This window comes from Sciurus vulgaris, assembly GCF_902686455.1.
Source record: "Sciurus vulgaris genome assembly, chromosome: 6".
Taxonomy (NCBI): domain Eukaryota; kingdom Metazoa; phylum Chordata; class Mammalia; order Rodentia; family Sciuridae; genus Sciurus; species Sciurus vulgaris.
The window spans coordinates 106,889,132-106,913,348 of record NC_136466.1 but is presented as its reverse complement, the minus strand read 5'-3'; the positions used below and the strand labels follow the sequence as shown (position 1 = coordinate 106,913,348).

Genomic DNA, 24,217 nt, shown 5'->3' with positions numbered 1-24,217 from the left:
TTGATGGTTTGTTTTCTGGAAGAAGACTCTGGATCTCTCAGGCAAGAACAGGACATCTGCAGTGAGAAGGAGCTCCCCATGGGTTTTCCATTAGTAGCTGGGGAGAGCTATGATACACACAGTGAAATGGTTTAAAGGCTCTACAGCCGGTAATGGCAGAGCCAAGCATAAAACTCACCTTTCCTGATTCATTCCCCTGTGCTCTTCTGGCAACATACTGCCCTCTGTGGTGTCAAGGCCACAGTAGGACTAGTAGACTGTGTGTCATGAAGAACTGTTTACCTTCACAGCAACTCAAACGGACAAAGAAAAAACTAGTAGGTAATAAAACCATCTTTTGAGCCAAAGAGATTCACTGCAGTAGCAATGAACTGGGTACTCACATGGAGAGAAGTCTACAAATTGCGGGTCGATGTTATGCAGCAGCTCCACTCTCGGGGACGGGCTTCCTTCACTAGAAAAGAATTTTTTAGGAAATGTTAATTTCCTCTCTCAAACGGGCATGAGTTATTTTAATACTTCCTTTCCTTGTACTTGTAGAAAATAACAAACCTTGGGCTGCAGTTGTAGCTCAGTGGTAGAGCGCTTGCCTAGCATGTGTGAGGCCCTGGGTTTGGTCCTCAGCACCATGCATAAATAAATAAAATAAAGGTATTGTGTCTATCGACAACTAAAAACTATTTAAAAAAAGAAAAGAACAAACCTGCCAGTTAACAATTTTGTCATGAATTCAAAGTTTCCAAAGACTGTGGCTGCTGTGTATCATCATTTGTCTACTTTATAACAGTAACTGAACACTTCACACAAAAATTCAGTGTCAAGCATATGATGATATAAAAATAAACAAATCCTGTGACCTTTTGCAATAAACACCGTGGCTGTATTTAAACATAACCATTCTTTACACCTGAGAAAAGAGAAGTCCAGTCATTCTGTGACAACTTCATATGGGTCACTTTCCAGGAAACCAAGAAAGAGCATCTGCCCAAATGGCAGCATCCCTATCACAGATGCAGTAGGCCTTGTAAAGATTGGCCTACATCACAAACCTTAATTTCTCCCATACCACTGTGGATCGTAGATTTAATACAAACAAATGTGAAAGAGACCTTCCTGACACTTTTTTAAAAAAACCTACCTACAACTGCAGTTACAATCTATATTAGTGCTGAGACTTGGAGACCACTTAGTCCAATTCTGTCCTTTTACAAATGAGGAAGGTACACAGTAAGTCACTGAAAGACCACTGGGTCATATGACTTTCAAAGCAGTATTTTTTTAAGAAATGGGAGAATAAACACCACCAGATGGATGTGAGGAATGTATGAAGTAGCCAGGTTATTTTGTTAGTACAGACTTAGCCTTATGGAAATTGTTGAGCAGAACTTCAATTATCAGGAGAGTACTGAGGACTGCTTGATAACCCGAAATTCTTCAACTATGTACTAAAGGTTGCAAAATACTGTTGACACCATGGATTTGTGCACCATCTGAATAACCAGCAAGTTAATTGACATAATCAAGAAAAATGTGCTTTCAGGTGGCCTAAAGTCCACACCCCAAACTCACAGCTAGGCATTTATAACAGTCATTTGGGATTTCAAGGACTAGTGAAATTTCAAAAATTCTGAGTAGTGATTTGTAGAATTTGTGTTTGCCAAGTAAAAAAATGTTAAAACCAAATTTAATTAATTAATTAAAAGTCAAACCGAAAAACTTCAACTGCCATCATCGATGCTTCCTAGAATAGAGGTAATTTTAACAGAAAAAAAAAAAAGTGGGGGCAGGGTAGGAAGGACACAATGTCGGAATAAATGACAATCCTTTAAATTCAGCATATTTAACTTTGAGGCCCTATAGGATTATATTGCCCCTCTCTATTCCACAAAACACAATAACTAGAGAGATTGGGAGGGACTATACTTAGGGATGTTGCCAGTCCTCAGGGACTACACTCAAGGACTGGTTGCCTCTAGTCCTTATTTTAATACTCAGGGATAGCACTGCAGGGTTGGGTGGGGGTTGAGGCTAAAGCATATCTCCTAGGACCCTCTCTTCTCATTTGCTTCCTGAGGCACTTAACTAGCTACGGATATATCCTGGGGATGGTCACCCCATCCCAAATGCCAGGAACTAGGGTTTGATCCTAGAATCTTTGAATGCAAGTAGGAATAATGTGCAAAAAGAAATGGTAAATACAAGAAAAAGGAAACAGAATGAAGAAGATGATGATGTGTAATTTGTAGACTTAAAAACAAGCAATCAGACTTCAGATTCTGGATTATAATAGCAAGGAAGGAAAATCAGAATGAAAGCATTATTAAGTTTATATGATTTGGGAAGAGGGCAAAGCTATTGATTAGATTTAACCAAGTAACTCTGAAAAGCAGTATGGAGATTCCTCAGAAAACTTGAAATGGACCCATCATTTGAAGCAGCTATTCCACTCCTCACTTTATACCCAAAGGACTTAAAATCAGCATACTACAGTGATACAGCCACATCAATGTTCATAGTTGCTCAATTCACAATAGCTAGATTATGGAACTAACTGAGATGCCCTTCAACTGATGAATGGATAAAGAAACTGTGGTATATATAAACAATAGAATATTACTCAGCTGTAAAGAGGAATAAAATTACAGCATTTGCTGGTAAATGGATGGAGTTGGAGAATATCATGCTAACTGAAATAAGCCAAGCCCAAAAAACCAAAGGTTGAATGTTTTCTCTGATAAGTGAATGATAATACTTAAGGGGTGGGTAGCAGGGGGGTAAGAGAAGAATGGAGGAACTTTGAATTGTGTAGAGGAAAATGAGGTGGGAGGGGGTGGTGAAGGAAAGACAGTGGACTGAGACAGACAGTATTACCCCATGTACATGTATGATTACATGAATGGTGTGACTGTACATTGTGCACAACCATAGAAATGAAAAGTTGTACCCCATTTGTGTACAATGAATCAAAATGCAGTCTGTAAAAATAAAAAATAGACATAAAAAAAGATTTAACCAAGTAAAACTTGTGTGCTAAATTTTTAGGGTAACAATTAGAAACAAATAATTTTTCTGGACAACAAAATTTGTTCAATTCAAAGGAAGGCAAGAATGAAGTGGGGTGGGTAGGCATCCAGAAATTTCAGGTTTTATATTGCTAAATAACCATTCATCTTTAAAGCAGAGTTTCCTGGAACACTCAATAGTAAACACAGTTAAATAAAGGACGTATTTCCAATAACTCTACAGAGAGTTTATATGTATATAATTCATTCATTTCTTTTTTTCCATGATTCAGAAGAGTACTTCAAAACAAGGAAACTTAATAAGATGAATTTTTGAACCCCAAAAGTTATGACTAATCCTAGCTGACTAATGATTCACTGGAAAAAAAAAAAAAATCCATGGGCAGAATCATCAGGAGACAACTAGGTGCCAAAATCCCGCCTATCATAAGCTGCAATTCTACTTTTAAAATGCACTAATCAGGCTGGGCCAGGTGGCACATGGTGGTAGGCCCTACTACTAGGGAGGCAGAGGCAGGAGGATTGCAAGTTAGAGGCCAACCTGGGTGACTTAGTGAGATCCCTGTCTCAAAATAAAAAGAGCTGGGGATATAATTCAGTGGCTGAGTGCTTCCCTAGCATGCACCAGGCCCTGGGTCCAAACCCTAGCACTGCAAATAAAAAAAAAAAAAAACCTATTGATAACTTCCTACAACCAGTCCCTTAATATACCCTGAATCTAGCTACCTTGAATACAAATTTTTAACATATGATTCAATTTCTTCCTCAAGAGTGTATATATCAAAGTGGGTTGAAGAAAAAAAGCATGTGTTGTGTATGCATAACATGGTTTCAGCAATATCAACTGTGTGATCACTACTATTCTAAACAGTGGTCTTATCAAACCCATAAAATGGTTAGAGGATCCATGATTGCAGAAATATAATATTCTACCTTCTGGCTGTGTCTATATAATCATATATGTATGTATTAATTTTTAGTTAATGCTACAAATACAATAGTATTCCATGATTCACTTATATACCATACTGTTCTAAAGTTTGATATCCATACAATCAAGGCACCAGAAAGTGAACCTCGTATCTAACTAATTCTGAAGGTATCACTTTCTCATACTTAGTACAGCATTGTCTTCAAGAGCAAAGCCTTTAAAGGACAAATAACTGGGTAAACAAACATGAGCCATATTTTTCTTTTTCTTTTCTTCATTTATTTATTTATTTATTGGTACTAGGGATCCAACCAGGGGAAATTTACCACAGAGTCACATTCCCACCCCTTTTTATTTTTATTTTGTGACAGGGTCTCACTAAGTTGCCTCAGGCCTCATTAAGTTGCTGAGGCTGGCCTTGAACTTACAATCCTTCTGTCTCAGTCTCCTGAGTGGCTGGGATTACAGGCATGCACCACTACACCAGGCTGAGCTTTATTTTTCTTATTAGCAGAATGTGGCTAAAAGTACTCATGTGACAGGATTGTTATGAAAGTTAAATGAGGCAACAAAACCCCCTTTATTGCAAAATATGGATCCTGACTCTGTAGACATGGAAGGAATATAAGCACATATACAAGACTAAACCCTGAGATACAGATTCAAGAACATTATGAAGATAAAATGGGACATTAATTCTCCTCTTCATTCTTCTTGCTGGCAAGTGTTCCCTTTATGAAACACAGTGGGGTAGCTGTAACTTTAATTTCCAAGACATGCTATGATGTTGTCCACCATGTGGGAGCCTCGTTTTAGAAAGACACCAGGGTCCACATAGCTAAGTCATGCAGTCTACTCATTATGAACTGCATATTAAAAAATAGATAGAGCGCAATCTGTTATCTATGAATCTTCCTTATTATTATTATTTTTTTTTTGGTTTAGGCAGATGGTATAGTTTAGCTGTATAAGCAACACTATCTCCAACAGTCTATTGACTCCATTTGTGAAATTTAAATCTCTGAATAATGACTGCTAATGTTTATGGGAAGTGATTTTTCAATAATCATGCAAGTTCATGAAAAGCCCTGGTTTTAGGTAAGCCAGGGTAATATGGGTGGTTTTATTACAGCAAGCGTTTGTGCTTCAGACTGACAGGGACAGTGCAGAGCTCTCTTGAGCTTCTTTAAGATAGGAATCGCTGAAACAGTCCAAGGGTCAACACTGCACCATGCTTGCTCCCACCCCTGGCATGTCCTGATGCCTATGGCAGCAAAGTAGATGGCTATGTAAGGAAAATGAGGCACTTTGTTCACCATTGACCATTTCATGACAGAGGCCTGCCTATAAGTCAGTGAAATTGGCGTGGATGAAATGTGCCAAACTGGAACTATTTTTGTCCTTAGTTTTGAATAAAAGTAGCTAGGACTGGTAGAGTATTTCTCATGCCATATTCTAAATACTTCACACGCATTATCTCATCGATTCACAACACAATCTTGGCACAGAGTCGCCAAATGAGTTATGAGATCACTGTTTGAGCAGGTGATAGGATTTGGTTTGGAACTCGGGCAGGCTGACACCTGAATCCCCACTCCTCACAACCAGGCAAAATTGTCTCCCTTGTGAAATGTGTGCATGGGCTCTGTGTCTACTTGAATGCCTGTGTTTCCATCCACATAACTTATTTTTAAGGCTCCATAAACAAATAGCTCTATTATAACAGCAAACGTCTCTACACAAGCATCGATCATTTATACCCATCCCCTTCTCCACCTGTTAAATGGCATACCATCATCAGGGATAACATTTCAGTATTCAGTTTAAGTTTATTCCAAATTTCACATATTTCTATAAGTTTTATTTAAAAAAAAAACAGAACAAAGAGACACTGGTCAGTCTCTAGTTTCCAATATGCTATAAATATTTTCTAAAAGTCTACAGTTTTAGACACTGAGATCATACTTTCCAGTTTTTGACCTTCATTCTCCTACGTGCTGAAGGGTGGGGCAGCGAAACACTTCCCACAAATAAGTGATATGCTATTCCATACTTCTCTTACCACTAGCTGCTGACCATCTGTCATAAAAGACACACCCTAGAAGATGGTATCCAATGTTTAGAAAAAGAAATAGTCATAGCAATAATTTCTGAGGAGAATTTTTGAAAAAAAAAAATACTGATTAAAACATTAAAGTGAGCTCCATAGGGTAATTCAAGACTGTTGACCTTTTGTAAGCGTTGCTATCAAAAAAAAGTGAGCATTTTCACTTCAGGATCCTGAGCTTGTATTATATTCTAAGTCCTCTGCTGAGTGCTTTACACATATTCTTCCATTAAATCCTCCTATCAGTGCTTATGAGACAGGTACTACTGCTGTTACATTTTACACATGAGGAAATTAATGCTTGTAGATACTAAGTAACTTGCCCTGGGTCTTACAAATAATAAATGCAGGAGACAAGATGTGATCCAATCAGAGGGCACGTTTTAATTCACTATGCTAGTAAAATTCCTCATAGGATTTATTTTCTTCATTGTCGTGTGGGGTAATATTGGATTTGCCTAATTCCTATGCTCCTTGAACAGCCCTTTAACACGCAAACGTTACCATGAGTAAAGAGTTTAGGCATGGAAATTACAAAATTTTGACTAAATTTGGTGAGGAAATACGTAAATTAAATTTATTTGATACAGAGCAGAGAGATGCTTTTTCATTATTATTTGGTTTTATTAAGGAGGCTTATTAAGTTAAAGAAAGTCTCTCAAAAAAAGTAGTATCAGATCTTTTCTCTCTTGCTTTTCTCTCCCCCTGACTCACTTTCTTTCTCCTCCTCGCTTTTCCACTCTCTCTAGCGCGCACTCTTTCTCTTTCCCTTTCTTTTCCTCTCATTTTCTCTCTTACCCTGCAGGGAGACACTCTGTTTGCTTAATAAACTCCCTTATGTGAAAAAAAAAAAAAAAAAGTAGTATCAAAAATCATCAAATCACATTCTTGTTATAATCTTTTCCTATTAATTGCTGAAAAATAATTGGTAGCACTTCTGGGTTGGTATCAGGACAAATCAGAGGAGCTAATATGCCCTTCTTCCAATTTCCATTTTAATACCCATGAAGAACTGCAAAAAGATGAAAACTGGCAACAGTGTTGGAAACTAAAGAGAAGACCAGATGCTAAAGCCCTGGGGGGGTTCTTACTAACGTCAGTGCTGAAGAGATTAACAACATCTCCTTGGATTTAAGAAGAAAATCTGATCACGAAGAAAGTAGAAAAAAAAATGGATTTACTTTGACTAACTCTACCGCTCAGGGGTTGCACAAAACAAAAAATGGGCAATGATCTCCTGTTAACTATCCTCAGACTGGTCCATCTTGCCTCTCCCACGCCCATTCCCAGTCTCCTCCTTCTCTGTGTCCACCCAGGCAGCAAACACCAGACCAACACAGGATGAAATGCCAGGACGTATAGCTTCGGAATGCAAAGCCACCTAACAACAATCTGAATGAACCCTCGGAGCAAGACATAATGTAAACACAAGCTCTTGTATCAGAACGGTGGGAACAGGGATTCAACACAGGGATTCAGAGTCGGGATTCCAAAATAACACCTCACTTTTTGAAGTTTGTTTTTAACTTAAAAATACACACAGATAGATAAATAGATGTCCCTTGGTAGTCTTTCACACCTACATAAAATGCTTTATATACAGAGTTTGGTGTTGTTTTGAGTAAGAAACTAAGAACTTGAATGTTCATATTCTCATACATTAATGGTGGCCATTGAAATTTAAATCTCTTCTAAAAACCACGTTGATAAGGAAAGAAAGTAAAACCACCCAGAGTGAAAGGCTACCACACAAAGAGGAGAAGGGACACATTTGAACCCTGGACGCAAATGCGGAAATGCCACCTGAGACCTGAAAAGTTGGTACTGGTTCCCACCCCAGGGCAGAGTCAGACCAGGCAAGAGGGTACAAGGGAAATACAAGGCAAGGGGGTAAAGATCATGTCTGATGAGGTGCCCCCTGAGGAGAGGGTCATGCTACAACTGACAGGATGCTGACACAGGTCTGATGCCTTGAGGATCAAAGCACTGGCTACTGGAGACTATGACTTGGGGGTGTGCAGGGGAGTGTGGAAACCCTGGACAGGCACTAATTCTCAGAGAGAAAAGGTAGAAGAACTAGGACCTTTTGGAAAATGGACAGCACAAAAGTAGGGAGTGGCCAAAAAACTGGGTTCTTCTAAACCCAGCTTTTATCATAAAATCATGAGGGGGCAGCCCAGGAAGAAAGAGGCAGCATTTGCTGGCCCTTTTGCAGGAAGTGCACTTTAGTGTTAGCAATGGAAGGTGCTTTCAACTAAAAAATAAATAAATACAACTATTCAAGTCCCATCCCCACAGATTATCCACTATTGCAGGTTCAGGAACAAAAAAACAAACAGGTAAACATGAATAACAGCAACAAAAAGAATCCAGCATCTATACAAGTTACCTAGAATTTTAAAAAATAGAAAATGAGAATTCAAAACTCTTGGCAAATGAAGATAGTTTCCTACTATGGAAAAAGTCACAAGGCAGAGGAAAACTGTTACATGATATTTTGACCTGAATTAAATATAATTAAATCAGTAACTCCAATATTTAAAAACACCGTAAATCAGAAATTTAAAAACCCACGTTCTTGGAATGGAACCACCATTTGACCCAGCTATCTCACTCCTCAGTTAATACCCAAAGGATCTAAAATCAGCATACTACAGTGACGCAGCTACATCAATGTTTATAGCAGTTCAATTAACAATAGCTAAATTATGGAACTAACATAGATGCCCTTCAAAAGATGAATGGATAAAGAAAATGAGGTATATATACACAATGGAATATTACTCAGCCACAAGGAAGAGTGAAATTATAGCATTTACTGGTAAATGGATGGAGCTAGAAAATATCATGCTAAGCAAAATAAGCCGATCCCAAAAAAACCAAAGGCCAAATGTTTTCTCTGATATGCACATGTGAATTCACAATAAGAGGGGAGGCTAGGGAAGAACAGAGTTACTTTAGATTAGGTAGAGGCAGTGAAGGGAAGGGAGGGGGTGCGGGGATAGGAAAGATAGTAGAATGAATCAGACATTATTGCCCTATGTGCATATATGACTACATGACTGGTGTAATTCTACATCATGTACAACCAGAAGAATGAGAAATTATACTCCATTTATGAATGATGTGTCAAAATGCATTCTGTCATGTATAACTAATTAGAACAAATAAGACAAAATAACAAACCCAGGTTCTGAGCTAAGGGAAGAAACTAACAAAAAGAAAAGAAGAAAAGAAAAATCTCAAAAATTAAGGGACATTATATATAGCTGAAAATATGTGAAGGCACATACAAAATAGAAATGAAAAGAGAGAAAGTAATTCAAAATAAAAATAAAGAGGCAAAAAAGGTCAGGGATAAGCTGATAGAAACAAAAATCTATGTGAAGAAGATTCAATAATGCCTGTATTTGAGGTTGCTAAAGAAGAAAATGAAACAATGGTATATAGTATTTAAAATTATAAGTAAAAAGAACCTAAAATAAAAGAAAATCTGAATGTCTAAATGAAAAGAGTCCACTTAGTATCTTGGAAAACTGACTTACCATGGTCTACTTCAAGACATAATTTATCAAAAGACTTAGATTTTAAATAATAACAATAACAATAGTAATATGAAAAATCTTCTAGGCCTCTAGACAAAAGGACCTGGTTATTTGGCAAAGGAAATGAAACCAGGCTGACATTATATTTATCAACTGCAATACATAAAACAAGTCGACTGAAGGAACATTTTTAAGAACCTCAAAGAAATAAAATATGAAAAAGGGTTTTTTTAATCAGTTAAGCTGTTTTTCAATTATTAAGGTTGCAGAAAATGTTTTAATAGACATGCAAGAATTCAAAGAATCCTGAGAAGTCTGTTCAAGGATGAATTCCTACAACTAAGAGATAAATGTGAACACTTTCAAAATAACCAGGTGGTTAGCATTGAACGTACTATTATAGATCTAAGATTAATACAAAATTGTGAGTAAGGAGAGAACAATATTACACGTATATACTCTGACAAAGTCAAAATAATACAACCGTTATTGTTTAGATATGAAGTGTTCCCCAGAATGTTCAGAGATGAAATGATTAGTGTAGGAGAGTTGTGAACTAATCAGTGGATTAATCTCTTGATATGGATTAACTGGGTGAAGGTAGGGTGTGAGAGTGAAGCCAGAATTAAAGACAGGCAGTTAGTATAGAATAGGTAATTAGGTCAAATCGAGAAAGTGGAGGCCTATCTGAGTCCAGGGAGTTGGAGACCACCCCTGGGAGAAGGGAATGTTCATGTCTCCAGAGCCCTTGGATGCCACCCCTCCCAAAAAGGTTGTTCATGAAGCGACTCCTGAGCAGACATTGCCCCTTGGGCTGCTGCTCCCTTCTGCCTAGGACTCCACCTTGATCCTTCCAGCCCATCTGCTCACCCCGTGGCCATTCCACCAACATCTAGTCACTAAACAGGACAGGGGGAAATGAACAAGATAAGGGAGAGAGCAGGAGAACAGAGGGCACTTTGGTCTATAAAAGGGGCAGGGCGCTCTCCCTCCGTGGGATATGGGAATACCAGCCATGGCCCCCTTCTTCCTCCTGAGAGAAGTCTACGTTACCACCTTTAAATAAAACTGCTTCATATGTTTGCCTCGGTGTGCTTCTCCAAAGTTCAAACTTCAGCACTGGAGGAAGCAGAACTTGTCACTGATAACCGGTGGTACCAACCAGAGGAAGCAGGTCTCTGGGGTTTACATTTTGTCCCTGGTGAGCACAGCTCTCTCTCTGCTCCTTGGTTGCAATGTCGAGCTGATTTCTTCTGCCATGCGTTTCAGCCAGGGTGTTCTCCCTTATCTGAGGCCCAGAGCAATGGAGTTTGCTGTTTATGATCTGAGGCCTCTGAAACTGTAAGCCCCAAATAAACTTTTCCTCTAAGTTGTTCTTGATGGGTATTTCGGTCACAGTGATTAAAAGCTGACTAAAAAAAAACAACTAATAATAAAATTGAAAGAGAAAGGATAAAGTTAAATAAGTTACTTGATTTCCTTACAAGTGAAAACTGGGAGTCAAAGGTGCCATTAAAAGTTGGTATACCAGCTAGGTGACATGCCACACACCTGTAAACCCAACGGCTCCAGAGGCTGAAAAAGGAGGATTGTGAGTTCAAGGCCAGCCTCAGCAAAAGCAAGGCACTAAGCAACTCAGTGAGACCCCATCTCTAAATAAAATATAAACTAGGGCTGGGGATGTGGCCCAGTGGTTGAGTGCTCCTGAGTTCAATCCCCAGTAACCAAAAATAAAAGCTGGTATACCAAATAGTAGAACCTTAGGAAGAAAAAGGGACTAAGAGAGTTACCAAAAGATATTAGTATGATGATGAACACTAGGATAAAACACAAATTGTTCTAATATTTTTTGCAGGCTTTAAAATCTTTCTTTTTTAAAATTTATTTATTTTTATTTTTACAGACTGCATATTGATTCATTGTACACAAATGGGGTACAACTTTTCATTTCTATGGTTGTGCACAATGTAGATTCACACCATTCATGTAATCATACATGTACATAGGGTAATACTGTTTGTCTCATTCTACTATCTTTCCTTCCCCCACCCCCTCCCACCCCATTTCCCTCTACACAATTCAAAATTCCTGCATTCTTCTCTTACTCCCCTTTTACCTCCCACCCCTGTTATGTATCATCATCCACTTATCAGAGAAAACATTCAGCCTTTGGTTTTTGGGGATTGGCTTATTTCACTTAGCATGATATTTTTCAACTACATCCACTTACCAGCAAATGCCATAATTTTATTATTCTTTATGGCTGAGTAATATTCCACTGTGTATATAACCACAGTTTCTTCATCTATTCATCAATTGAAGGGCACCTTGGTTGGTTCTACAATCTAGCTGTTGTGAATTGAGCAGCTATGAACACTGATGTGGCTGTGTCACTGTAGTATGCTGATTTTAAGTCCTTTGGGTATAAACTGAAGAGGGGGATAGCTGGGTCAAATGGTGGGTCCAAGTTCTAAATTTTAAAAGAACTAGATAAAAGATAAAAACTAAATATAACAAAACAATATGACAAAGCTAAGAATGAAAACAACAGTCATCAAACTCGAGGAGATAAAACACATCTGTGAACATGTTCAGAGTGGGTCACGAAGAAAAGTCTGGCACTGCGCTCAGTCACTGCAGGAGCCACCTTCCTTTCACGTGCACGTGGCGTGGACACCAAGAAAGACTACAGTGATCGAAATGATAAAAAGCACATCTTCTGATCACAACAGAAATAGACCAGAAATAAGTAATGTAATAAGGGAAAACCTGAAATATTCACAAACTAAACATTTGGAAATTCTCCTGAGTATTAAAATATTTGGAAATAAATTAAACTTCTAAATATATGGGTCAAAGAAGAAATCTCTATTTGTGCCATTTCTGCCTTTATACTTGATTTTGCCATAAACTCTACCTTGTCCCATACCAAGACTGCAAGTTGGCTTCTTTTTGTCTGCATTTACTTGGTGCATTTTCCTTCAATGGTTCCTATCAGAAGACAATAAGGTAATGTCTATAACATCTTAAGGAGAAAAGATTGGACAAAAATTCTTTATCAATTTATTATTTATGTTTGAAGGTAACAGAAAGATATTTTTCATATGTAAAAATTCAGAAAATACTCACCAATTATGTACCTGTATTGAAAAATTAAAATACTAACCAACTAATCAAAAGACTAACCAAATTTAAGAACTAAGGGGAAGGTTATATAAAAAAGGAATGTTGGTAACATTTAAGATAATCAAAAATTTTCTATCTATCTACATATCATATATAGATATGATTGTGAAATTGAAGGCAGAAGATGAAACTCTTTTTGAAGAGTTATAAGATTTACAATATTCCATTTCAACAAGCTGAGTCCTATATTGAATTAACAAATACTCGAAAGTGGGAAATTTGCAGAGAAGTATTGGTCAAGAAATCAAAGGCACAATAAATTTTTATTTCAGTGTTTGCTTCCATCCAGCGAAGACAGAGAAACAAGCAAACAAGATCAGCTTGCCCTCCTGCCTAAAACCAACTCAAAAAAACCCACAAAGCAACAGTTTTCAAAATGCCAGATTCAGGCAACGAACAAAGACCCTTGAAAGATGGGAAGTGGAGGAAGTGTCTTTTGATCCTCCCAGCTTACTACCTTGAGAGCCTTTTCAAGCTGTGGGGCAGGAAAGGGCAAATGATGGGTGGCCCAGGGGACTCCCTGAGTGGAGGGGACAGAGCTAGGTGCCAGGGAGACCAAGGCAGCTGAGTTCAAGTAGAAGAAGACTGCATGAAGAGAATCCTGGAGATTTGCAGAGGATCCCCTTAGAGTATTTTGCTGAGTACTGATCAGAAGATGTGTGTGAGGGACCTACTCATCACTAGGGAAAGAACCATGTAAGAGGATTACAGGGAACAGTGCTTAGCATTCACACCACGTGGGCAAAGTCCTTGCTCCCATCAGCTATACTAGAAAAACTCATAATTCACAGGGTACTGAGGAGATTTCTAAAGAGGGTTTTGACTTCAGTAGTGGGGAATTTTAGCCTGAGAATGGCACTGCTCTGCACTTGCCTTATAAATCACAAAGCATCACTCAAACAAATGCAGTTACCAGCTGCATCTCAGAACAAAGCAAGAATAGTAAGATTACAAAAAGATCCAGCATCCAACAAAGCAAATATATACAATGTCTGACGTTGAATCAAAAGGTATGGAAACGTGACTTATAATAAAAATAACAATCAATCATAACCAACCCAGAACTGCACACATATTGGAATGAACAGGGGACATTTTACAGTTATTATGGTTGATACAACTGTTTTCTGTATGTTCAGAAAGCTAAATAGAAACATAGACGATATAAAAAAAAACTTAAGCTAAACCTCTAAGTGAAAATTATAATGTGTGAGATTGAACAATATACTAGATGGAATTAATGGACAATTAGACACTGATTTTGCCTGATCTTTATACTTTATTCCTAGGAACCTAGACTGATTATTGAACAATATTTTCTTTTCACTGATTAAAAGCACCACTTTAATTATGTTTTCAATTCTTTTTGGTACTATAATCTGTTTTTGTACATTGATTCATCTAATGTCAGCGCCTCTTGAACCACTGTCTTCTTACAGGATGTTTAAATACGTGGAAGAAAGTTATCAGCCCCTCTTTCATAATACTTTAGAAAATGTTCTTGACAATACCTACTTTTTAATTTTTTTCTGATGAACTTTGTACTTATTCTTTTCACCAGGACACTTAACATTGTCCCGCAGATTACTGATGTTTTTCTTCACTTAAAAATATTATTTTTTTCCTTATTTTATTTTGAAAAGATTCTTTTGCTAAACACCTTCAAGTTTATTTTTTTCTCAATGTCTGACCATCTGTTAATTCCACCTGGTATATTGAAGCAGTCAAGGCTCTCCTGTAGCAAACACCGTCACTCATCTGAGAGCTGCTGGTAAGTTTCCTAACAGTTCAATGGTTTGAAGCAAGTCTAAGAGGAAGGGAAAACTACGCAACCCGTGAAGCCTCTCGTACTCTCAGCAGAGCCCCCCTCTGGTTTTCATCCATCACTGGCATTCCTATTCCTGAGCCCATTTTGAATTTTCAAAAACTACTATCATCTTTAAAATGGTATTTCCATTTCTGGAAAAAATTTCAGTCCTCTGGGCACAGATCAAGTGTCTCTGACATTTGGCTGTCCATTTGTTTTTGCTGCTTTGGAAAAGAAGCTCCAGACATCAGTGTGACTGGTCGATTTCTATTATCAGCAGTCCCAGTGCAAAATGTGCTGCCGCACACACTGCAGGAAGGCTTGCCTAATGCTGCAAGAAGCAGCAACTCCGGGGCCACAGCTGGATCCTTTTTTCAGGAACTTTAATCCAGTAATGGAAGCAGAATGAGAACAGATCTTCACTTATTAAATTAGCTGAATTTCCACAGAATAAATCTTGAAGTGCTTGATTGATTTTTTTTTTTTTTTTTGAGAGAAAAAAAAAAGGAAATGAAGTTTATTGTTTTGCTAGCAAAGGAGAAACAGGGGACTCCTGTCCCAACGGCTATGATTCTGTTCATCAGCAGGAACAGAGGGTTTTTAAAGAGGTGACTCAAAGGCTACATTCCACATGTTCTCTGTTGGAGTTGTAATTCACTTATTAATTTGGGAGACAGTCAATTCTGAGACCTTCTGGTACCATCCACAAAGTCTGGATTACTTTATTCTTATGGTGGGCGTATACTCAAGGACAGATAACTCTGTCTAGGTGGGGGAAGAAAGGTAATCCTGTTCTAAAATTAGGGAGGAGCAGGAAAAGAGGAAGAGAAAGAAACATGTCCATTTTAAAAATAAGTTGCAGAGGGAGATCCAAGATAGTGGTCTAGAGGGAGGCTGCGTTCCTTGTCGCTCCGCAACGCCGGATTCAAGCAGAGGATATCTGTTTCTTGGTGAGGCAGTTTTTGCTACTTATCAATCCCCTGCTCTTTACCCCATTTGTCTGCTGTGATCACCTGCAGTCTGCCAGCATATCGACGCCTTTTTTGAGAGCAGATTGCTCACTGTCAGGCGTCTATCATCCGCCATTTGCCTGCCTCTCGCCTGTCCATCGCCTGCCTTGCCCCTATCCATCACCCAACGCTGGAGGTTCACCTCCCAATCGTCGGACAGGTGCCAGCAGATTGACCTCAGACCGCCAGTGGAGAACCAGCTGCCTGCTGCTGCCTGGAAGTTCACTGTTACAGTACCTGCAGGTTTGATTACACGTGGCTGCTGCCATTTTGAGACAACAGCCAGGCCCTGTAGGACCCCTGGCCGGACTGACTGAGACCCGTCTCCAGGATCCCTCAGCCCGACCGATCACTCCCTGCTTCTGGGACCCTCACATCAACTGACTGCTCCCTGCCACCAGGACCCCCAGACCAACGGACTGTGCCCTATCACCGGGAACCCAGACCGACTGATTGCACCCAGCCTCCTGGATCCCACAACCACACCAAACACACCCAACTTCCAGGACCACTGCCAGACCAACTGCATCCTGTCTCCAGGACCTCCAGCTGACCACGTCCACCCCTGAGCTGCAGCTCCCCATTTGCCAACACATTTGGAAGCCAGAGCAGCCATCTTGGATAATCCTGGAAGCCATAGCTCCGATCTTCGGGTGGGGCAAATCCCATCTTGCAACGCCTGCTGGAGTCTTGAAGCCCATTGTCAGGTACCTCTCATACATCAGGAGGTTTCTTTAGTATATGACTGTTATACAGTAGATTTTCTTTTTTCTCCTTTTTAAAAAAAAATTTAAGTTTTTATTTCTTTACGTTTCTTGCTTTCTTTTCCTTCTGTTTACCTGTTCCCTCAGAGTCTCTTTCTCCCTTATTTACATGATGTTATTGTCCCCATAGGGGCTATTTGGTCTAGGATTGCATAGTGTCTGATTTGGGTACTGCTAATATTGATCTCCCCTTAAAGAAAGGGTTTTGGACACCTATAGGGCCACTATAAACCTATAGGGGGAAACCTGCAATACCCCAGATCTGCAGCGCTAGAGGGGAAGATACATGAACAACATGAAAAAACAAGGGAAGAAAATGATCCAAACAAATCTAGATTCTATAGTAATAGAATCCAATGACAGTATGTTAGAAGAAACAGTATGTTAAGAAATTTCAGAAAAGGACTTCAGATTATACATGATTAAGATGATTCGCGAAGCAAAGGATGAGATAAGAGAGCAAATGCAGGCAATGAATGATAATACCAATAAGCTGAAAGAGCACCTGCAGGAAGCAAAAGATCATTTCAAAAAAGAAATAGAGATTCTCAAAAAAACCAAACGGAAATCCTTGAAATGAAGGAGACAATAAACCAAATAAAAAACTCAATGGAAAGCATCAGCAACAGACTAGACCACTTGGAAGACAGAACCTCAGACAATGAAGACAAAATATTTAATCTTGAAAATAAAGTCACCCAAACAGAGAAGATGGTAAGAAGTCATGAACAGAATCTCCAAGAACTATGGGACATCATGAAAAGACCAAATTTAAGAATTATTGGGATTGAGGAAGGCACAGAGATACAAACCAAAGGAATGAACAACCTATTCAATGAAATAATATCAGAAATTTTCCCAAACCTGAAGAATGAAATGGAAAATCAAATACAAGAGGCTTACAGAACACCAAATGCAGAGAATCACAACAGATCCACACCAAGGCACATTATAATGAAAATGCCTAACATTCAAAATAAAGATAGGATTTTGAAGGCCGCGAGAGAAAAGCATCAGATTACATATAGGGGGAGACCAATATGGATAGCAGCCGACTTCTCAACCCAGACTCTAAAAGCTAGAAGGGCCTGGACCAACATATTTCAAGCTCTGAGAGAACATGGTTGCCAACCAAGAATCCTATACCCAGCAAAACTAACCTTCACATTTGAAGATGAAATAAAATCCTTCCATGATAAACAAAAGTTAAAAGAATTTACAAATAGAAAGCCTGCACTACAGAATATTCTCAACAAAATATTCCATGAGGAGGAATTGAAAAACAACAATGTAGGTCAGCAAAGGGAGGAACTACCTTAGAGAAAAACCACTCAAAGGAGAAACCAAGCCAACTTAAAAACCAAAAATAAACCAAATGACTGGGAATACAAATCATTTCTCAATAATAACCCTGAACGTTAATGGCCTAAACTCATCAATCAAAAGACATAGACTGGCAGAATGGATTAAAAAGAAAGACCCAACAATATGCTGCCTGCAAGAGACCCATCTCATAGAAAAAGACATCCACAGACTAAAGGTGAAAGGATGGGAAAAAACCTACCACGCACATGACCCAGTAAAAAAGCGGGGGTTTCCATCCTTATATCAGATAAAGTGGACTTCAAACCAAAGTTAGTCAGAAGGGATAAAGAAAAACATTTCATACTGCTTAAGGGAACCATAAATCAGGAAGACATAATGATAGTAAATATTTATGCCCCAAACAATGGTGCATCCCTGTATATCAAACAAATCCTTCTCAATTTCAGGAATCACATAGACCACAACACAATAATTCTGGGTGACTTTAACGCACTGCTGTCACCACTAGATAGATTTTCCAAACAAAATCTAACCAAAGAAATGATAGAACTGAATAACACAATCAATAACCTAGACTTAATAGACATATATAGAATATTCCATCCATCAACAAGCGGATACACTTTCTTCTCAGCAGCACATGGAACTTTCTCAAAAATAGACCATATGTTATGCCACAAAGCAGCCTTTAGGAAATGCAAAAAAATAGAGATACTGCCTTGTGTTCTATCAGATCATAATGGACTGAGAGTAGAAATCAATGACAAAGTAAAAAAAGGAAATTACTCCAACACTTGGAGACTAAATAATATGCTATTGAATGAAACATGGATAACAAAAAACATCAGGGAGGAGATTAAAAAATTCTTAGAGGTCAATGAGAATGATGATACAACATATCAAAATCTCTGGGACACTATGAAGGTGGTACTAAGAGGAAAATTCATTGCATGGAGCGCATTCCAGAAAAGAATGAAAAGTCAAGAACTAAATGACCTAACATTACAGCTCAAAGCCCTAGAAAAAGAAGAACAGAATAACAGCAAAAGTAGTAGAAGACAGGAAATAATTAAAATCAGAACTGAAATCAATGAAATTGAAACAAAAGAAACTATTCAAAAAATTGACATAGCAAAAAGTTGGTTCTTTGAGAAAGTAAACAAAATAGATAAACCCTTAGCCACACTAACAAAGAGAAGGAGAGAGAAGACTCAAATTACTAAAATACATGATGCAAAAGGAAATATCACAACAGACACCACTGAGATACAGAACATAATGAGAAGCTACTTTGAAAATCTGTATTCCAACAAAATAGAAAGTACCGAAGACATTGACAAATTTCTAGAGACATATGCTCCTCCCAAACTGAACCAGGAGGACATACACGATTTAAACAGATCAATATCAAGCAATGAAATAGAAGAAGCCATTAAAAATCTACCATCCAAGAAAAGCCCAGGACCAGACAGATTCTCAGCCAAGTTCTACAAGACCTTCAAAGAAGAACTCATTCCAATACTTCTCAAAGTATTCCAGGAAATAGAAAAGGAGGGTACCCTACCGAACTCATTCTATGAAGCTAATATCACCCTCATACCCAAACCAGGAAAAGACACATCAAGGAAAGAAAATTTTAGACCAATATCCTTGATGAATATAGATGCTAAGATCCTTAACAAAATATTGGCAAACTGTATCCAAAAACATATTAAGAAAATTGTGCACCACGATCAAGTGGGGTTCATTCCTTGAATGCAAGGATGGTTTAACATCCGTAAATCAATAAACGTAATCCACCATGTCAATAGACTTAAGGATAAGAATCATATGGTTATTTCAATTGACGCAGAAAAAGCATTTGACAATATACAACACCCCTTCATGCTGAAAACACTAGAAAAAATAGGGATAGTAGGAACATGCCTCAACATTGTAAAGGCTATTTATGCTAAGCCCATGGCCAACATCATTCTTAATGGAGAAAAACTGAAACCATTTCCTTTAAAAACGGGAACAAGACAGGGATGTCCTCTTTCACCACTTCTATTCAACATTGTCCTCGAAACTCTAGCCAGAGCAATTAGGCAGACTAAAGAAATTAAAGGGATACGAATAGGAAAAGAGGAACTAAAGCTGTCACTACTTGTGGATGACATGATTCTATATTTAGAGGATCCAAAAACATCTTCCAGAAAACTTCTAGACCTCATTAATGAATTCAGCAAAATAGCAGGCTATAAAATCAACACGCATAAATCTAAAGCATTTTTATACGCAAGCGATGAAACAGCTGAAAGGGAAATGAGGAAAACAACTCCATTTGCAATAGCCTCAAAAAAAATAAAATACTTGGGTATCAATCTAACCAAAGAGGCAAAAGATCTCGACAATGAAAACTACAAAACACTGAAGAAAGAAATTAAGGAAGACCTTAGAAGATGGAAAGATCTCCCATGTTCTTGGATAGGCACAATTAATATTGTCAAAATGGCCATACTACCAAAAGTGCTATACAGATTCAATGCAATTCCAATTAAAATCCCAATGATGTACCTCATAGAAATAGAGCAAGAAATCATGAAATTCATCTGGAAGAATAAGAAACCCAAAAAACTAAAGCAATCCTTAACAGGAAGAGTGAAACCGGGGGTATTGCAATACCAGATCTTCAACTCTACTACAAAGCAATAGTAACAAAAACGGCATGGTATTGGTACCAAAATAGAAAGGTAGATCAATGGTACAGAATAGAGGACACGGACACAAACCCAAATAAATACAATTTTCTCATACTAGACAAAGGTGCCAAAAATATGCAATGGAGAAAAGATAGCCTCTTCAACAAATGGTGCTGGGAAAACTGGAAATCCATATGCAACAGAATGAAACTAAACCCCTATCTCTCACCCTGCATAAAACTCAACTCACAATGGATCAAGGACCTTGGAATCAGACCAGAGACCCTGCATCTTATACAAGAAAAAGTAGGTCCAAATCTTTACCTTGTTGGCTTAGGATCAGACTTCCTTAACAGGACTCCCATAGCACAAGAAATAAAAGCAAGAATCAACAACTGGGATAGATTCAAACTAAAAAGCTTTCTCTCAGCAAAGGAAACTATCAGCAATGCAAAGAGAGAGCCTACAGAGTGGGAGAATATCTTTGCCTCTCATACTTCAGATAGAGCACTAATTTCCAGAAAATATAAAGAACTCAAAAAACTCTACACTAAGTATACAAATAACCCAATCAACAAATGGGCTAAGGAAATGAACAGACACTTCACAGAAGAAGATGTACAAGCAATCAACAGATATATGAAAAAATGTTCAACATCTTTAGTAATAAGAGAAATGCAAATCAAAACTACCCTAAGATTCCATCTCACCCCAATTAGAATGGCGATTATCAAGAACACAAGCAACAATAGGTGTTGGAGAGGATGTGGGGAAAAAGGTACACTCATACATTGCTGGTGGGGCTGCAAATTAGTGCAGCCACTCTGGAAACTGTGTGGAGATTCCTTAGAAATCTTGGAATGGACCTACCATTTGACCCAGCTATCCCACTCCTCGGCCTATACCCAAAGGACTTAAAATCAGCACACTACAGAGACACAGCCACATCAATGTTCATAGCTGCTCAATTCACAATAGCCAGACTATGGAACCAACCTAGATGCCCTTCAGTTGATGAATGGATAAAGAAACTGTGGTATATATATACAATGGAATATTACTCAGCTATAAAGAATAATAAAATTATGGCATTTGCAGGCAAATGGATGAAATTGGCGAATATCATGTTAAGTGAGATAAGCCAATCTCAAAAATCCAAAAGAGGAATGATCTCACTGATAAGCGGATGATGACACTTAATGGGGGGTGGGAGTGGGACAAGAATGGAGGAAGGAGGGACTGTATAGAGGGAAAAGAGAAGTGGGAGGGGTGGGGGGCAAGGAAAAAATAATGGAATGAATCAAACATCATTACTCTATGTAAATTTATGAATATGCAAATGGTATGCTGTTACTCCATGTACAAACAGAAACAATATGTATCCCATTTGTTTACAATAAAAATAAATTTAAAAAAAAGTAAAAAAATAAAAATAAAAATAAGTTGCAGTGGCAGAGCAGCAAGGTTATATTCAAACCGTAAGGTGAACCACTGTTACATTTCCCCACTGTCAATTTCTGCATTCCATGTCTATAGAAAAAATGGGTGATGACATCTCCACACTGCTTCTTGCTGAAAGGGGGCGAAGTTGGGGGAAGTAACCCAAAGTCCTTGGGGTGTGGACGGTTAAGAGCATTTAGCATCAGAGCAGTCCAGAGCTCCACAGTGGCAGGTGGCAGGTGGCTGGACAGGGCGTACATAGGGCAGGGATCATACAAAGCCAACAATAAACAAGAGAGCAAAGCATTACTATTTTGTAAACAATTAGTACAAAAGCAATGAGTATTTCAGCCAGTCTCTGAAAAACCATGAAGACAGTAACTTATAATCTTAAACTTGACTGAATTTTGAGCAGACATTTTACTAATTTTTTAAATAGTAAATAAAAGTCCACTCTCTTATGGTTTAGCAAAATTGGGCAATACTCTTGGCCATATCTTCTGGTGACAGCCCTGCAGTCAACATTATGGATGCTGTTGAAGAGCACAGAGCTCCTGCTCCCTAGAGATTTCTCACCAGGAAAACATTCTAACAGGGCAGAAAGACGTTTTATAATCCGGAGTTGAAGGTCATCAGACATTTTGCCAATTTCTCTGCAGGCAGAAATGGACACGGGTCAAACTCTTAAAGGTTACTTATGATCAAGATAATCTGAAAATTGAAATGTGGATTTATAATCCAAAATTTGGCAATACGAACAAACATCAATGATGTGGACTTTGCCAAAGATAATAACCTCAGTAAGTTGGGGACAAAGGAAATTATTCAAAATGAATTCAACTGTTGCTCTACAGAGTTCACCTCTGGCAAAATGTGCTACATAGCTTTGGTCAGAGTGCTGTTGTATACTTTTATAAGCCAGGGTTTACAAAACTTTTGCCACCAAAACAAAACAAAAATAAAAAATGATTGGATTTCAAGCATGCTGCAAATGTTGCTATATCAGAACCAAAGTTTTCTACCTCAAGTTTTCAAACCTCAACAGCCTTCAAATTAAAACTTGATGATACCCTGAGTTGAAGTTCAAATTTTGCTGTGCTTAGACATTCTTGCTTTGTTTCCTTTTCATCAGGAAGTGACTACTGATTTTGCATTAAAATGAGCAAGAGAGGCATATGTCTATAAAGAATATTTTTAATATTCTTCTAAATATAACCACATAGAAAAGGATGTGTAATTTACTTCTAATATCATAAAATAAGTTCTATCTAAATTTTTGTGTCTCTATAAGTGCTTTTTTTTCTGTAAGTTCATAGCTTTTATCAGTCTCAAAGAAGTCCATGATCTAAAAAAAAAAAAAAAAATTCTGAACAAAACCCCCAGTTTTCTGTTTCTGATACTGACATCTGGTAACATACATATTATCTCACAACAATTTAAGACTATATGGGAGAAAATCAAACCACAACACTTAGAAGAAAATAAAGATAAAAGTTTAACACATTTCAAGCTGAGAAAAATGCTTTTTGAACAACAAAAACTGAGAGAAAACTGATTTCACTGACAAACAGGCTATTAGGAGATGAGTTATTAGGAAGTCAATAGTTATACACGGAATTCCATGGGTACCAGGGGTGGAGAGAGGACCCCAAAGACCTCAGCACCCCCAGTGCCATTGCCACTGGTCTCCTTATCATCCCAGTAGAGCGGCAGCCGTGCAGCAACGCCATTACCTCACAGCAACCGTGAGCACAAGACCGGCACTGAGACACAGCCCCCACCTTCAGCACTGCAGACACCAAGCCTGGCACCACCAAGAGCACAGCAGGGACAGGTGGCTTGGGTGGTCTTATATGGGCAGCACCTACTGATGAGGACAAGAAGGACATAGCACAAAAGTTTGGGGAGCAAATGGCTCAACGTAAGAAACAGATATTATTTCATCAATAGGAATGACACCAGTCTACCATACGAACCACCCCAGGAAGCATCTGAGCAGTGAAGAAGCTGAAGAGATGGAATTTGATGTTGTGGGAGGAGAAAAGGGCACAGAGGCAGCAGGTGTGCCAGGCCTGGCAGAGTTCCAGTTCAAGGCAGTAAATGAGCCTTAGACCGTAACCATTACAGATGCTATCCAAATCTGCAGGGTCCCCACACAATCAGCAGCAGAATTACCAGTAGAGTGAGTGGGGGAAAGAAGGAGGGATTGCAGGGTACTCTCGAAGGCCACCCCCGCAGCAGGTGAAGATTCTGAGAGCAGAGACTCTAAGAGCGACCACACAGGACGTCAGCCTCTTGGGGCAGGGAGAAGAGGTGGAGGGTGCAGGAGAACAAAGTGGGGATTACTGACCACGATTCCACTGGGTCTCCCCAAAGATAGCCTAGAGAGGACAGCAG

At 38.6% G+C, this 24,217-nt stretch overlaps 1 protein-coding gene across 1 annotated transcript in view; it reads right to left on the bottom strand.

The window, feature by feature from the left end:
- Nucleotides 1-24,217, bottom strand: part of ARSB (arylsulfatase B) — a 215,212-nt gene that overhangs the window by 81,355 nt on the left and 109,640 nt on the right. Inside the window, exon 6 of the mRNA XM_079143576.1 lies at nucleotides 384-454. Within this exon, the coding sequence (XP_078999702.1) occupies nucleotides 384-454 (71 nt within the window). The remainder of the gene's footprint in view (nucleotides 1-383; nucleotides 455-24,217) is intronic.